The sequence below is a fragment of the Rutidosis leptorrhynchoides genome, chromosome 8 (assembly GCF_046630445.1).
Source record: "Rutidosis leptorrhynchoides isolate AG116_Rl617_1_P2 chromosome 8, CSIRO_AGI_Rlap_v1, whole genome shotgun sequence".
Classification (NCBI taxonomy): domain Eukaryota; kingdom Viridiplantae; phylum Streptophyta; class Magnoliopsida; order Asterales; family Asteraceae; genus Rutidosis; species Rutidosis leptorrhynchoides.
In genome coordinates, this window is record NC_092340.1 from 67,563,027 (window position 1) to 67,580,701 (window position 17,675).

At 31.3% G+C, this 17,675-nt stretch overlaps 1 protein-coding gene across 1 annotated transcript; it reads right to left on the minus strand.

Moving 5' to 3' along the window:
- Positions 1-13,823: 13,823 nt before the first annotated feature.
- Positions 13,824-17,423, minus strand: LOC139862995 (uncharacterized). Its single transcript, XM_071851651.1, has 10 exons — positions 17,307-17,423; positions 17,170-17,223; positions 16,435-16,551; positions 15,914-16,348; positions 15,088-15,497; positions 14,907-15,006; positions 14,770-14,829; positions 14,603-14,692; positions 14,405-14,512; positions 13,824-14,246 (listed from the first exon to the last, which is right to left on the minus strand). The coding sequence occupies exons 1-10, from the start codon at positions 17,361-17,363 to the stop codon at positions 13,938-13,940; spliced, it is 1,740 nt and encodes a 579-aa protein (XP_071707752.1). The 5' UTR covers positions 17,364-17,423; the 3' UTR covers positions 13,824-13,937.
- Positions 17,424-17,675: the final 252 nt, after the last annotated feature.

Genomic DNA, 17,675 nt, shown 5'->3' on the forward strand with positions numbered 1-17,675 from the left:
TATGGATTGAACAACTGGTAATCGACATTCACAATATGCATATAAGAATATCCCCATCATTCCGGGATCCTCCTTAGGACATGATATAAATTTCGAAGTACTAAAGCATCCGGTACATTGGATGGGGCTTGTTGGGCCCGATAGATCTATCTTTAGAGTTCGCGTCAATTAGGGTGTCTGTTCCCTAATTCTTAGATTACCAGACTTAATAAAAAGGGGCATATTCGATTTCGATCATTCAACCATATAATGTAGTTTTGATTACTTGTGTATATTTCGTAAAAATATTTATAAAAATTGTGCATGTATTCTCAGCCCAAAAATATAAAGGGTAAAAAGGTAAATGAAACTCACCCAATGTATTTTGTAGTAAAAATACATATGACAATATTGAACAATGCAGGGTTGGCCTCGAATTCACGAACCTATAACATTTGTATATATATTAACACTTATACTCGTAATCGAACAAGTTATATATTAATATATATTATTTCAATTGCTTATATTTTTAGATATACCTTTATATATATGTGTTATATAAGTACTTTAATAATAATGTTACTAGTAACACTAAAAATGATAGTAATGATAAAAATGTTAATAATAGTATTACTGTTAAAAATTTTAATAATTATAATAATTATAATATTCATAAAATTAATAATAATAGTCATATTTATAAATAATATTAGTAAAGGTAAAAATGATAAAAAAAATAATGATAATTCTAATAATAATACTAATGATAGTTTTAAATGATAATTGTATTAGTCATGATAATAATATTACTTATACATATAGCAATAATAATGTTAATGGTAATAATAATACATATCTTTAGTAATAATAACGATAATAATAATAATAATAATAATAATAATAATAATAATAATAATAATAATAATAATAATAATAATAATAATAATAATAATAATAATAATAATAACAATAATGAAAATGATAATAATAATAACTACCTATATAGAAAAAGCTCCAAAAAGAATAACTGGCCATGCCTAGATTCAAACCCAAGACCTCTCGTTAATCGCAACCACTCTCTACCCTTCTTCCAGTTTTGTATTTCTGATTAAACTTCCCCACTAATTTTATCTAACCCGAAATCCTACTCTTATTGTAACAGGCCCAAGTACTAGATTTAAATAAAAAGATGCTGGAGGTAGGGATTGAACCCACGACCCTCCATTCCTCACTCACTCTAGCAAACCATTCATCCATTCTTGTTTATTTGACATAAACTGTAACCTATTTTTATATAACCCGTATTATTTGATGTCTTCAATACCCAATTAACATATTCGATAATATGCAAATAACGAATGATACAGATTCGATTTATTCTCCTCCTCATCGTATCATTGTTATCATTATATCATCCTCACACCATCATCGTTGTTTTAAAGACAAAAAGAGTAGAACCCGTCGTACCACTCATCATCTTCATCATTCACGTGTATCTTTATTAACGTAACCATCACCATGTAATATATTATCATCATAATCATATCTATCGTCATCTTCCTCAATTGTGATCAACATACTTTCGTAATCATCATTATCGTATTACAACATAGAACCGTAACAGTGGGATTAAGGTGTTAGATGGGTTATGTTTTTGAAGGACCCGTTTACATTTCAAAGCCCACTTGAATATTCGTGGGCTGCTGTTACTCAAAACCCAAATTGAAAAGGAGTTCCAAGTTAATAAGTATCAAGTGGGAAGGGTTTGGCAAATGAAATCTTGGAACGACAGAAGAGATAGAACCGAAACAAGATAATATGGTTCATCAGTACCCATTTTCTTATTTCTTGCTGTAAAGTCATAATCACCGTCAACTTTATTTAGTGTCTTTTTATTAAATCGATGTGGGGTACAAAGACTTAGTAAATGTCGGCCAATATGTATTAGATTGTCCCACCCATATTCGCTATATGTGATAAGTGTTATAAGATTCCATTCAATCAATTTGACAAAACTTTAAATTATCAAAATGCAAACGTTTTCATCATTCAAATATGTTGAACAGATGTAGTAACCGAAGAAAATGAGTTCGAGGTAGCGGTATCAGTAGGAATGAAGAATAAGAAAAATATATTGCAGCAAGAATAGTGGAAATTTGCAGTTGGTGATGGTGTGTTCACAGGTTCACGAACAAGAAAACATAAATGATAATAATTGCATTTTTAACGGTTTAAAGAGTTGGTGAAGTGGTTGTGAATCATGATTGTTTGATGAATATAGTCGTCGAGAAGAAGTAAGAGTAAGTTTAAATTACGTACTTGTGTTAGTTGTTGAAAGGTCACACAACCTAAGGCAACTTGCTTTGTGATTTTTGTTGCTGCCACGCCATGAAAGAAAGAAACAAGCAAGCAGTTTGTTCGTAATTGTAATAGAAATCTAGCAGTTTTATTTGGTGGTTATGTTGTGTTCTTGAATGGTTGAAGTTATGTTTGTGTGGTGTGGATAGGTGATAATCAAGTGAGTTTTGATTTTGCTAGTTTCTCTTTTTCATCCTCATCTGCAGTGAGTACTAGTATTGTATATAGATAGTAAGTATATAATTGAGCTAATAAAGATGATTTGATCATTTGTTGGCATTGAGAAAATTATTCCATCGAGTACAAGTTTTAAAGACAAGAAGGACGGTTTTTAATTAAAATAAAAAGATATCTGATGTCGATGCCAAACTGAATCGATACCTTAACTGTTTAACATGTCATAATTTTTGTATTTTAACTGAATTATAATTCCTGATGTTGATCTTACAGATCGTGCAGGCTTTACAGGTTATATATATATATATATATATATATATATATATATATATATATATATATATATATATATATATATATATATATATATATATATATATATATATATATATATATATATATATATATATATATATATATATATATAAATTAATAATTATTAATAAAATTAACGAATAATAATAATACAGTTAATAGTATTATAAATAACAAAAATACTATAAATAATAAAAGAAATAATAATAATAATGTTAATAATAAAGGTAACAATAATAATAATAATAATAATAATCATTAAAAATAATACTAATTATGTTAATATATATTAATGATAATGATAAAATTAATAATCATATTTATATATATCAAATTTTATATCTTTATGTTACCTATATTGGTATTACAAATATAAATGTTAATATTAATATTGAAAGTGATAAAAATATTACTATAGTGACTATATTTTAATTTATAAATAAATTTAATATCTTTGTAATATAATATATTGTATAATAACATATACTGAATATTTAATATTTATATTATATATATATATATATATATATATATATATATATATATCAATTTGCATATAATTTGCTCGTGAATCATCGAGGACAGTCAAAGGGTAATTGGTTACATGTATATAGTTCTAAAACTTTTGAGACTCAACATTATAGACTTTGCTTATCGTATCGAAATCATATAAAGGTAAAGTTTAAATTTGGTCGGAAATTCCCGGGTCATCACAGTACCTACCCGTTAAAGAAATTTCGTCCCAAAATTTGAGTGAGGTCGTCATGGCTAACAATAAATATGTTTTCCTGACTGATATGAGTTGATAAATAGAGTTTTATCATTATTGAATAATTTGGATAAAACGATTCGATTACTCGAAGCGTACGAGTGAAGCTATCACAAGAGATGGAGAAAAGGTAATAGATATTCGTCTTTACTTTTGATGTAGTCATGGTTGAATTTAGAAGATATGGTGCGTCATAGCTTTTGACGTAGAGGGTTGAATTCTGGAATTCAAGGGATTTAAAGAAAATTTTCGAAATCTAAAAGATTTAATCCTTCGGGATTTATGGAAATTAAGATCTCTATAATTAAATACAATGATCTGCCTCGATTACTTTGTCTGATATTTCCACTATAAATTAAACTCTTCCGTTCCATTATCCTCACCATTCCTATACTTTCTTTCTTAGTTCATATATCTAAAAGATCGTGAAAATGCTTAATCCAGTTCTGATCCTTGTCCTTATCCTTACTTATCACAACAATCCTTCTCCTTTTCCAACTTCCACCAGAGGAATCTGTTTTCTTCTACTTCGCCCTTGGGGTTATAGTGTTTTTAATTCTCCCGTGTCTTTATGTTGCGATAAACATTGATATACACGGTTTGTAGTTTATGCGTTGTTATCGGGCTCTATATCTTTCTTTATACTTCGAAGTCCTTGCTTCTGTTTTCTATAATCATTGTCATCCCAAGTTAGCTCTCCCCCCTATTTGCTGCGATTTATACTCCAATTTCTATTTCGGAGCTTTGTCCCTTCGTTTCCTCTTCTTGAATTTGGGCATATCTTGTAATGGTCCATAATTCGTAGATATAAATTTCAGAATGAACATTGTTAATATCCTAAGAAAGAAACGGTAATAGCACAATTTAACTTGTCAAATTACCAGAATTCAAGAGAAAAGATAGAACTATCAGAAAATATGTCCTTGATATGTTTATAGATCAGATAGAATGTAAGAGTCGTGTAACATGGCTCATGATGACGGTATGATCTGTGAATCATCACGTTCCATTAGAAACTCAGCATGACTTACTGTAATATAATCACGTTGATCAAGTGTCATTATATTCTACTAACTCATGCATCAGTTCCCAACATTACTTCGATAACATTCGTATTTTAAGCTCGAAAGTCTATAGAATATAGAAACTAACAGTTTCTATATGATGTAACACTGATAGCACTAAGAGATTAATGATTTCAGATAAGAATAGTTATAAAAATATCTCCAGAAATATGGAGGATATTTATAATGAAAGATACGATAATATCTCGGAATATTTAAGATTAGAGGATGATAGAACTATTGTCTGCAAGGGTTTAGAGTAAGGAGCAAGATATTCACTAAAGACTTTTTAGCAGACATTGAATCATTTGGATTCTTTTGAAGTCAAACTTATTCTTTGTGATCTGTCCACGGCTTTCTTCATAGTTTCGCATAATCTGCTTTTTGGTACTAAATTTTCTATTGAATGTTTCCAATATAATGATACACAGAAAGCACGAAGAGATATATAATTTTGGACGAGAATATTTATGAAAATATCCTCAGAAATATTGAAGATATTGATGATGATATTTTGAAATTTCTAAGTTCGATGGTTGATGGAGAAAGATTTTTCCGCAAGATTTTAACATGACTTCGGAGCAAGATATTCTTTGAAGGCTTCATCGGATCCAGAATTACCTGGATTCTTTGAATATAGGGTATGGTCCTTGTATTTGTCCTTGGTCTCCTTCGTGGTTAGCTCAATCCGTTTTCCAGTTCCAACTTTTCTGAGCTTTTCCAACATTCTATTCTTTATCATCAAACTTCCGATGATTAAGGTCGTTTACAGTTTTTGTTGCTTCATTCAACTTTTCAAAATTCAAAGTATTAGTTCGCAGACTGGGTGCTTTTCAGAATTTCAGAATGGAAGATCATTATTCTAAGAGATAAATGTTATACATAATACTGTTGATGTAGATATGCTGTGAGTTTTCAAAGTACTGATTGCCGATTCCTCTACATTTACTGCTACCATATATGAATCATTGGTTATCGATCTGAGGTGATTTCAAGAGAATTGTGTTTTTAGATGATTAAACGCTGACGGTAATATGGTGGAATATAAAAGGTTCTCCGGTAACAATAAAAGAGCATACATATAAATCAAGGTGATAATAAGGTTGTTTTGAACGAAAAGTCGAAGTTGATTTGTTGGAGCTGTGACAAAATTTGCTACTTCGAAAGGAATTACCAAGTTATTTTGGGTAATAATAACACTAAAGAAATTAGTACAACTATGTGTTAAACGTTTACTCAGTTTTCGAGAGTTTTTCAGATGCATAACTAAATGCATCAATCTTTTCTCCCGTAGATGAAGTGCGGTGGGTTCATCCTCTCGTTTGAGATGTTTTCAAGAATCATGAAAGATTTGAACGTAGATTGTATTCGTCAAGATACAAATGAAGTTTAAGATGAAATCAAGTGGCAACTTGAAGAATTGTTTAGTTTCATATATTATAGTCAATATTTTAATTCATTTTAATTGTCCAATATTATTAGTCCACAGTCGATAGTCCAAAATTAACAGTCCAATAATTCATATATTGTTTAATATATAATATTCAAATTAATTAATATGTATCGTGACCCGTATTCGTCTCAGACTCGATCACAACTCAAAGTATATATATTATTATAGAATCAACCTCAACCCTGTATAGAGAACACGATCATTACTGCATATAGAGTGTCTATGGTGATTCCAAATAATATATATAGATGCGTCGATATGATATGTCAAAACCTTGTATACGTGTCCCGATATTTGAAGTGCGTAAAATAAATAACAGAAACTAAATAACGATAAAAAAAAAGTGCGTAAAGTAAATAATAGAAATTAAATAATAATAAATAAAATTGCGAGAATTAAATTGCGATAAAATAAATTGCGATAATTAAATTGCGATAAATAAAATGTAATACGGAATTAACAGTTAGCTAGGAACAGTTAGCTAGGATTTTGTTAGCGTGGATTCTTAACAAAATTTCATATTGTTAATTAGTTTGTTTCTAATCAATTTTTATTGTGTCCATTTTTCTTCATTATGCCACTTGTTGGATTCTGATATGTCAAAATCCTATTAGGAAATTGAATTTGAATGAAAATAGTTATTCTTTGGTGAACGGATACGTATATCGGTGGATGTAAGTAGGATAGTATATGACTGTTGAAACAGATTCGTAGAACGTACATTGTAACTTATTAATGTAAAATTTAAATATTCCTCGGGTATTACCTACCCGTTAAAATATTTTCACCGTTAACAGTTTGTACAAGATAATTTTTAGTTACAATCTTTATGAAAACATATACACCTATATATTTTCTTCAAATGTATACATGAATTTAATGAGTTAATATGATATTAAACTCATTTGCTTTTCGGTTGGAACTAGAATAAATAATCTCTAAAACTTTAGAGATTACATATTCGTCATGTCGAACGAAGATAAATGAGGTAGAATGATACGTAGAACGAAGATCATACTCAAAATACAGATGATGATATTGAAGCATGGATTGTTGATGGTACCGGTGCTGTTATTGATGGTACTGTTGGTGCTGGTGATGTTGCTGAAGCTGGTACATTTTGCACCATATTTTCCAAGGCTACAACTTGGGCACGAAGCTCGTTGACTTCTTCTGTTACTCCATGGTGATTGGCGGTTGGAACGAGCAGATAAATAAGATTCAAAATTTGAGATAGTATATAATCATGGCGAGATATCCGGGAAATGAGAGTAAAAATGGTGTTACGAACAGGTTCGCCGGTAAGCGCTTCAGGTTCTTCGCCAAAAGGTGAATTCGGTTGGTGGAAGGAATCGCCTTCTTCACGTCTCCATTGAATAGGTCGACTACGATTCCATTAGATGAATTGGTTGATTCATTTTGGTGACGCTGCTTTTGGAGCTTAGGTGAACATCCATGTCGGAATAGCTGTCGGAATAACTATCGAAATAGCTATCGAAATCTGAGGGACTCGAACTGGTTGAGGGATTCATATCGTACGATAAGATGAAGGATTTTTGATAAGAATTAGATTATAGGATGTAGATTAGTACCCTGCAATACATAATTTACATATGCATATATAATACTAAAATCTCATAAGTTACAGAGGAATCTACGGAAGCTGTCAGGCAAAGGTAACAGTAACAGATACGCTAAGATATGAATTTATCTATAGACTGTCTATGCAATAGAGGCAGTAAGACGTGTCTAGACTTTAAGGGTGATAAGCAAATAATTTTCGACACAAAATGATAAGTAAAACTTTTGACATGCAGACACGGTCGAAGTCCAGACTCACTAATGCATCCTAACAACTATCAGTTAGACACACTAATGCAAGACCTGATTCACTAAGACCACCGCTCTGATACTAACTGAAAGGACCCGTCCTAATCCATCCGGACGAAGTCCGTATCGATCATAAACGATTCACAATAGTTGATTTCATCGCGAGGTACTTGACCTCTATATGATACATTTTACAAACATTGCATTCGTTTTTGAAAAGACAATATTTCATTACATCGAAAGTTGACGACATGCATATCATTTCATAATATATCTAACTATAATTGACTTAATATTAATCTTGATGAACTCAATGACTTGAATGCAACGTCTTTTGAAATATGTCATGAATGACTCCAAGTAATATCCCTAAAATGAGCAAATGCACAGCGGAAGATTTCTTTCGTACCTGAGAATAAACATGCTTTAAAGTGTCAACCAAAAGGTTGGTAAGTTCATTAGTTTAACATAAATAACCATTATCATCATTTTAATAGACCACAAGATTTCCATATTCAGTTCTCATAAATATACGTCCCATGCATAGAGACAAAATATCATTCATATGGATTGAACACCTGGTAATCGACATTCACAATATGCATATAAGAATATCCCCATCATTCTGGGATCCTCCTTCGGACATGATATAAATTTCAAAGTACTAAAGCATCCGGTACTTTGGATGGGGCTTGTTGGGCCCAATAGATCTATCTTTAGAGTTCGCGTCAATTAGGGTGTCTGTTCCCTAATTCTTAGATTACCAGACTTAATAAAAAGGGGCATATTCGATTTCGATCATTCAACCATATAATGTAGTTTTGATTACTTGTGTCTATTTCGTAAAAACATTTATAAAAATTGCGCATGTATTCTCAGCCCAAAAATATAAAGGGTAAAAAGGTAAATGAAACTCACCCAATGTATTTTGTAGTAAAAATACATATGACAATATTGAACAATGCAGGGTTGGCCTCGAATTCACGAACCTATAACATTTGTATATATATTAACACTTATACTTGTAATCGAACAAGTTATATATTAATATATATTATTTCAATTGCTTATATTTTTAGATATACCTTTATATATATGTGTTATATAAGTACTTTAATAATAATGTTACTATTAACAGTAAAAATGATAGTAATGATAAAAATGTTAATAATAGTATTACTGTTAAAAATTTTAATAATTATAATAATTATAATATTCATAAAATTAATAATAATAGTCATATTTATAAATAATATTAGTAAAGGTAAAAATGATAAAAAAAAAATAATGATAATTCTAATAATAATACTAATGATAGTTTTAAATGATAATTTTATTAGTCATGATAATAATATTACTTATACATATAGCAATAATAATGTTAATGGTAATAATAATACATATCTTTAGTAATAATAATAATAATAATAATAATAATAATAATAATAATAATAATAATAATAATAATAATAATAATAATAATAACAATAATGAAAATGATAATAATAATAATAATAACTACCTCTATAGAAAAAGCTCCAAAAAGAATAACTGGCCATGCCTAGATTCGAACCCAAGACCTCTCGTTAATCGCAACCACTCTCTACCCTTCTTCCAGTTTTGTATTTCTGATTAAACTTCCCCACTAATTTTATCTAACCCGAAATCCTACTCTTATTGTAACAGGCCCAAGTACTAGATTTAAATAAAAAGATGCTGGAGGTAGGGATTGAACCCACGACCCTCCATTCCTCACTCACTCTAGCAAACCATTCCCCCATTCTTGTTTATTTGACATAAACTGTAACCTATTTTTATATAACCCGTATTATTTGATGTCTTCAATACCCAATTAACATATTCGATAATATGCAAATAACGAATGATACAGATTCGATTTATTCTCCTCCTCATCGTATCATTGTTATCATTATATCATCCTCACACCATCATCGTTGTTTTAAAGACAAAAAGAGTAGAACCCGTCGTACCACTCATCATCTTCATCATTCACGTGTATCTTTATTAACGTAACCATCACCATGTAATATATTATCATCATAATCATATTTATCGTCATCTTCCTCAATTGTGATCAACATACTTTCGTAATCATAATTATCGTATTACAACATAGAACCGTAACAGTGGGATTAAGGTGTTAGATGGGTTATGTTTTTGGAAGGACCCGTTTACATTTCAAAGCCCACTTGAATATTCGTGGGCTGCTGTTACTCAAAACCCAAATTGAAAAGGAGTTCCAAGTTAATAAGTATCAAGTGGGAAGGGTTTGGCAAATGAAATCTTGGAATGACAGAAGAGATAGAACCGAAACAAGATAATATGGTTCATCATTACCCATTTTCTTATTTCTTGTTGTAAAGTCATAATCACCATCAACTTTATTTAGTGTCTTTTTATTAAACCGATGTGGGGTACAAAGACTTAGTAAATGTCGGCCAATATGTATTAGATTGTCCCACCCATATTCGCTATATGTGATAAGTGTTATAAGATTCCATTCAATCAATTTGACAAAACTTTAAATTGTCAAAATGCAAACGTTTTCATCATTCAAATATGTTGAACAGATGTAGTAACCGAAGAAAATGAGTTCGAGGCAGCGTATCAGTAGGAATGAAGAATAAGAAAAATATATTGCAGCAAGAATAGTGGAAATTTGCAGTTGGTGATGGTGTGTTCACAGGTTCACGAACAAGAAAACATAAATGATAATAATTGCATTTTTAATGGTTTAAAGAGTTGGTGAAGTGGTTGTGAATCATGATTGTTTGATGAATATAGTCGTCGAGAAGAAGTAAGAGTAAGTTTAAATTACGTACTTGTGTTAGTTGTTGAAAGGTCACACAACCTAAGGCAACTTGCTTTGTGATTTTTGTTGCTGCCACGCCATGAAAGAAAGAAACAAGCAAGCAGTTTGTTCGTAATTGTAATAGAAATCTAGCAGTTTTATTTGGTGGTTATGTGGTGTTCTTGAATGGTTGAAGTTATGTTTGTGTGGTGTGGATAGGTGATAATCAAGTGAGTTTTGATTTTGTTAGTTTCTCTTTTTCATCCTCATCTGCAGTGAGTACTAGTATTGTATATAGATAGTAAGTATATAATTGAGCTAATAAAGATGATTTGATCATTTGTTGGCATTGAGAAAATTATTCCATCGAGTACAAGTTTTAAAGACAAGAAGGACGATTTTTAATTAAAATAAAAAGATATCTGATGTCGATGCCAAACTGAATCGACACCTTAACTGTTTAACATGTCATAATTTTTGTATTTTAACTGAATTATAATTCCTGATGTTGATCTTACAGATCGTGCAGGCTTTACAGGTTATATATATATATATATATATATATATATATATATATATATATATATATATATATATATATATATATAATTAATAATTATTAATAAAATTAACGAATAATAATAATACAGTTAATAGTATTATAAATAACAAAAATACTATAAATAATAAAAGAAATAATAATAATAATGTTAATAATAAAGGTAATAATAATAATAATAATAATAATCATTAAAAATAATACTAATTATGTTAATATATATTAATGATAATGATAATATTAATAATCATATTTATATATATCAAATTTTATATCTTTATGTTACATATATTGGTATTACAAATATAAATGTTAATATTAATAGTGAAAGTGATAAAAATATTACTATAATGACTATATTTTAATTTATAAATAAATTTAATATCTTTGTAATATAATATATTGTATAATAACATATACTGAATATTTAATATTTATATTATATATATATATATATATATATATATATATATATATATATATATATATATATATATATATATATATATATATATATATATATATATATATATATATATATATATCAATTTGCGTATAATTTGCTCGTGAATCATCGAGGAAAGTCAAAGGGTAATTGGTTACATGTATATAGTTCTAAAACTTTTGAGACTCAACATTATAGACTTTGCTTATCGTATCGAAATCATATAAAGGTTAAGTTTAAATTTGGTCGGAAATTCCCGGGTCATCACACTCCATCCTTATCAGTTTTGGTTGCAAAACTCTTAATGGTACGACGGTATGCCTCGAGGATCCAAATCTTAAATGCCTACATAAAACCAGCCAAAGTGTAAGCCTTTCCACCCCCACTCTCTAATTGGCTTTCTCGAACCTCAAAACCTTCGCTCACCGCTAAGTAAGTAGCATCCCAAATACGAGACCCCCATGTGTACGCGTTCACCTTATTGAAATCTTCAACCAACCATAGAAACTGTTTACTAACCACATGTTGCCCCTGCTTCCCCATAAATGCTCTCTCTACGATCAAAATTATAGCTAGTCGAACAATATCATCGTCACTAACCTTGGGAACCTTTACATCATCTTGTTTTTTGATAAGGATGTTTTGTATATCACTAACCAAAATGTTGCTGGCATCGGGACGCTCTGGAAAACAACGCCGTCTAATGGGTGCGGTCTTCGATTCATAATTTCGAGGGATGTAATGTGCCATGTCCGTCCGGCTACCAAACATAAAGCCGGTGACTAAACAAAATTCACGCCGACCAAATCTAATCATAAAATTAGGAGAAAAATGAAACCATATATCTTGTTGCTCTTCAGGGTACTTACTAGCATCTAATTTTACTGAACGCTCACATTTCCGTTGGAGCATGGCATGTACTAGGCCAGGATCATTACCCGTGTATGAAAGATCTAACCAGGGACCAAAGCAAGTACTTCTAAATAATTTTTCTTGTCTCTCAGTCAACATTTTCTTGACCTGAGGAATCACGGTCAACATATTCTTCATGGTCAATTTACCTTCCACATAGCCCTGTAAAAGTCAGAAGAATATCAGAAGAAAATCACATAGACGCAAGCACGCAAGACAGAGATTGCGTACAAGGACGCAAGGTTAACCTTGCGTAACCTATGTGCAAGACGCCTATGATCAAGACGCAAGGACGCAAGGATTACCTTGCGTGCACATGCAAAGGTAACCTTATGCCAAACGCAAGGACGCAAATATCACCTTGCGTACATTGTGAGGCATACGCAAGGACGCAAGGATTGTCTTGCGTCTACATAGCAACAGAGTTACACAACTTAAATCTAGCAAAAATTCCTGGGTATCGTACGCAATCTCAATAATATACAATCAAAAACACAAAATACAAACAAATTTCGTTGACACATTTTATCGAACAGTTGGCGTGCAAAGAGTGCAAAAACTTTGTTTTAGCACATAAATCTAAGAACTATGAAGTAGATCGAATAATATAACATAGATCTAAGAAATCTAACATGTTCTTGAGACATAGTGAACGATGATGGTGATTCGATGATGTTGGTGACGTAGAAGCTCGCTTGTACTCGGGAAGATCGAAGATGGAAGGATGAAGAAGATCTAGTAACGATGAAGATGTGAGGAGGATGACGTGAGGATGATGATGAAGATTTTGCGAGTGATTTGCGAGTGTTTGGAGAATGTAAGAAAGCTTGATAACGATCTTGCGAATGACGAGCGAAAGGGCACCAGAGAGGAGTTTGCGTATGTGTGTGGTTGTAAGGGAACAGTGAACGCAAACTGATCATTTAACTAGTTCTTTTAGGGAAACACGCAAGGTCGCAACGTCGCAAGGTCGCAAAGACGCAAGGGCGCAAGGACGCAAGGTGTCTTGCGCCTTGCGAGGGCAAATTGTCAAACTTTTTTTTTTAGGGCTGTCAGTCAAAAAGCTTCAAAAAAAAAAGGGCATTTTGATGATAATCCCTTAAATCCCCAAAATACGTTGTAGCTCCACTTCAAAGAATTGATCCAATGTCAAAAACAAAATCATGATTCATTGATTCATATCTTAAAACATCCAATATACATATTCGGGTATTATTTAATTATACACATAAAATAAATATACAAATGAATATGCAAATGTCTACATTGGCAACAAATATTGGAACTCAAATTCATATGGTAACTTCTCAACAATGGATGAAACCTTTGCATTATTAACTCCTCTAAAGCAATCCACCATTGATTTCCTTAATGAACCTGAAGTTGGCAATTGTTGGCACAACCACTCCATTAAACTTTCTAAATCTTGTGCAAAATCATTCATGTTTCTAAGCAACAACTCTGGAAGTCCAATTTTCTTTGCACTTGTTACAACTATTGAAGCTTGTAGGTACTCTAGTTTTGCTCTTTCCAACTTATTCACAACCCCATCACCTGTGTACACTCTTACCTTTACCGAAATACTGTTAGAATATAATACAAAAATAATAATAATAATAATAATAATAATAATAATAATAATAATAATAATAATAATAATAATAATAATAATAATAATAATAATAATAATAATAATAATTACACAAGATTTATGTGGGAATCACTTACTGCAGGGGAAGAGCGGGTCCCGCAACATAACGCGAACGTGACATTTGGGTCTGTTGATTCAAGTCCATAGAGTTTACGAAAAGTTGCAGCTTTTTCATCCCTTTCAGCCTAAGTCAGATCAAGAAAAAAGTTATTAATTAGATAAATCAAACGGGACAGATTGTTTGTAACATAAGCAAAGATTATTTACCGAGTTACCTTTTCTGTGGTTGAGAGTTCTTGCCTTCGCAATATGACATGTTCAATATCATGAGCGTTTATTGTGTTGCCTCCGATTATCAAGGTTGCCTGGATTTATATACATAATTAGATATCGTGTTCAAAAAAGAAAAAGAAAAAAAAAACCTTGATCTCGTAAAAGTTACCTTCTTCATGAGAGTCAGTAGCTTTTCAGGCGTAGAAGGAACTCCGTATTGAAGGAACCCCTAGAATTTAACGAAATTAGATTCCAGATAATCAATTTACATGCTGTAAAGAAATATTCATATCATTTAGTACTTACATTCATGATACAAGCATTGTACATGTTGATCCAAAAAGCCAATTTTTGTTGTGAAGTCAAAAACATCAAATCCACCTTTTGTAGCCCATTCATATAAGCCCTGTAAATACAACATTAGTATTACATTGTATATTTTATCAATGCATGATTCAGGTCACCAAAGAAATTATATATAAAGTACCTCAACTTTTGTAACAAAGGAATGTAACTTGAACTTGAAATGCATTTAGGATCCAAAGAAGATGATGTGAACTTAACCAAGTTTTTGTAGCAACCAATGTCTCTAGGAATCGAGTCTTCGTGATTAAAGATTCCGTACGGGTCTTGTTGCCTAGACTCCTTTTGAAGAAGCAGGCTAGCCTTTGAGTTCAAACAGGGTTCAGCCCTAAAGCTCATTGAAAAGTTGGCTGATCTTGAAATAGGCCCTGATTTCTCCATCTCCATTGTTCTCGACGTCCTCAAAAGTCTCGTAAAGATGAAGATCAAACATTTCATGATGTTTTCAGAAAGCTTGTTTGGCGACCACTTTACTATGTTATCTTCTTCAGATTGTGACGAGGTCTCTGAAGACGCAACTACATTGCGTTCTCTCTAGCAATAGATACAAACGGTTTAGCAGTCCGTTAGATTAAGCAGTCTTCGACACATGTACAAAGTGTGCAACTGAGCAGGGCCCAAAATTTTTCATTGGCCCAAAGTTTTGAAAAATAACAATGCATTTATTTATATACAAAGCGGAACTCAAAAAAATATTTAAAATTGTAATTTGTTAGTATATATAATATGAGCTAAAATATGCTAAAATATTATTGTTTGGCCCTCAACTACTTGATAACCCAAGCGTAAGTAAGCAAGTCTCATTTATTTTTAATTTTGCATCATGAATGAAAAATCAGGGTTTGTTTCGTGTCTCGAACATGACCTTCAAAATTAATGTGACAGTCCTAAAATTAATTAAAAGTGGGCCCATGCTATATAGAGTTATAGTTGATACTTAATCAATATACCTTAGGAGTTAGACGTCTTGTATCTCTAGCCGGTGAGGGCGGTTTAAGAATCCCAGTTCTTTTTGGGGTTCGATCACGAACCCCAATTCCCTCGTTGTTCTCCTGATTTTCTTTCAAATCAGAGAAGGACACGTTTTTTGTTCTCGACTTTTCGTTAGTATTGAAGTCTCTGAGACTATAATCACCCTTGATAGCTTTACTAATAAAATGCAATGCTTTGGTCTCGAACGATAACTTGTCACCATATCCTCTATTTTTTGGCAACAATAACGGTGTGGTTGGGGCTAAAGAACCGTTGAAATGCTCATGTTTCATTTTTGATACTCTTGTGGCTTCCTTCTCGTTATCTAAGTCGGTTTGAAGCTGGCTGATTTGGCTTTCTAGTCTGGTTATTTCATTTTCAACCATAGATAGTTCTGTTAATAGCTCCTTCATCTATGGATCAATAATAAATGGCTTTAGAAATTATACAAAATTTGAGTTAGAATAAATTATTAAATTATAAAGTGTAAATTTAAAACCTTTGGAGGAAGGGAATTTGGGATATGAAGTGTTGAATGATCTTGTTGATGATACATGCGTTTTAAAAGCTCCCCGATTTTTTCCTCGTGGTCTAGCATTTTCTGAAGCGTTGATACCTAATTTATTAACATAACCCAATAAAATGAAATCTTGAACTTATGTATAAATATGAATTAAGATGAATGGGGATGGTGAGCCATGTTTATTGAAACATGGGCAATGAATAAAAGAAGTCTATAATACATCAATATAATGGTACTTATTTTGTATATATTATCAAGTACTTTCATATATACTCCGTAGTTGTGTAATACAATCTTGATTATCAATGCTAGCATCATAAGACTGATGAACAAGAGCATAATTTTATATTATCTTTCTGATGTAATGCAATAAGTTGTAGAATTTTAGAAAAAATCTGCCAGTTAGACTATTCTTTTTTTTAGATAATGACCAGTTTTTGATTGATTTATATGGCATATTTGTAAATAATGCCAAGGAAACATATAACATGTGACTAGAGTACCTACATCATGCCCACATCTTAGCTTATAGTACTTGAATTGATTAAAGCAAACTAAGCTATTTTAAGTAAAAACTAGCTACTACATATATGCAATTGTTACGGACTGATTAACTTTTCGTAACAAACTTTTAAAACTTATGTTTAAAATTTAATGTCACAAGCATTCTATCTTTCATTAATCAAAAGAATAATTATTATAAATGAGTACCTCTCTTTCTAAGTCTTCCTTTTTCTGATGTCCACTAATCTTGTTCTTTGTCTTCTGAAAACAAGAATAAACTAGATAGCAAAACAAACAATGTTGATATGACAGAAAAAAAATTCATGATGCATGACATTACTTACGTTAAGGTCTGTGTTCGTGGGATTCGCGGTATTGAGTGTGTGAGCGGCCATCCACATGGCTAAGGTGAATTAATTAAACTGTCAAAAAAAAAAAAAAGTTAAGCCAGGTAAAGTTAAGTTGGGAGTGAAAGATCATATGATGAAAAAATATGAAGAAACTAACATGCATGTTTAATAAGTTGATGTTGAAGTAAGTAATGTAAAGTTGTTAGTTGTCTTGCTTTGATCGGAAGGGTGGTTGGTGGGTGGTGATCGATGACGGTGATGGTGGTGGTGGTTGTGAATGTTGACGTTTGGATTTGGTGGTGAAGTATGAGGATGATGAAAAAGAGCTTTCATGATGAAAAAAATCATAAGACAGAGAAACAT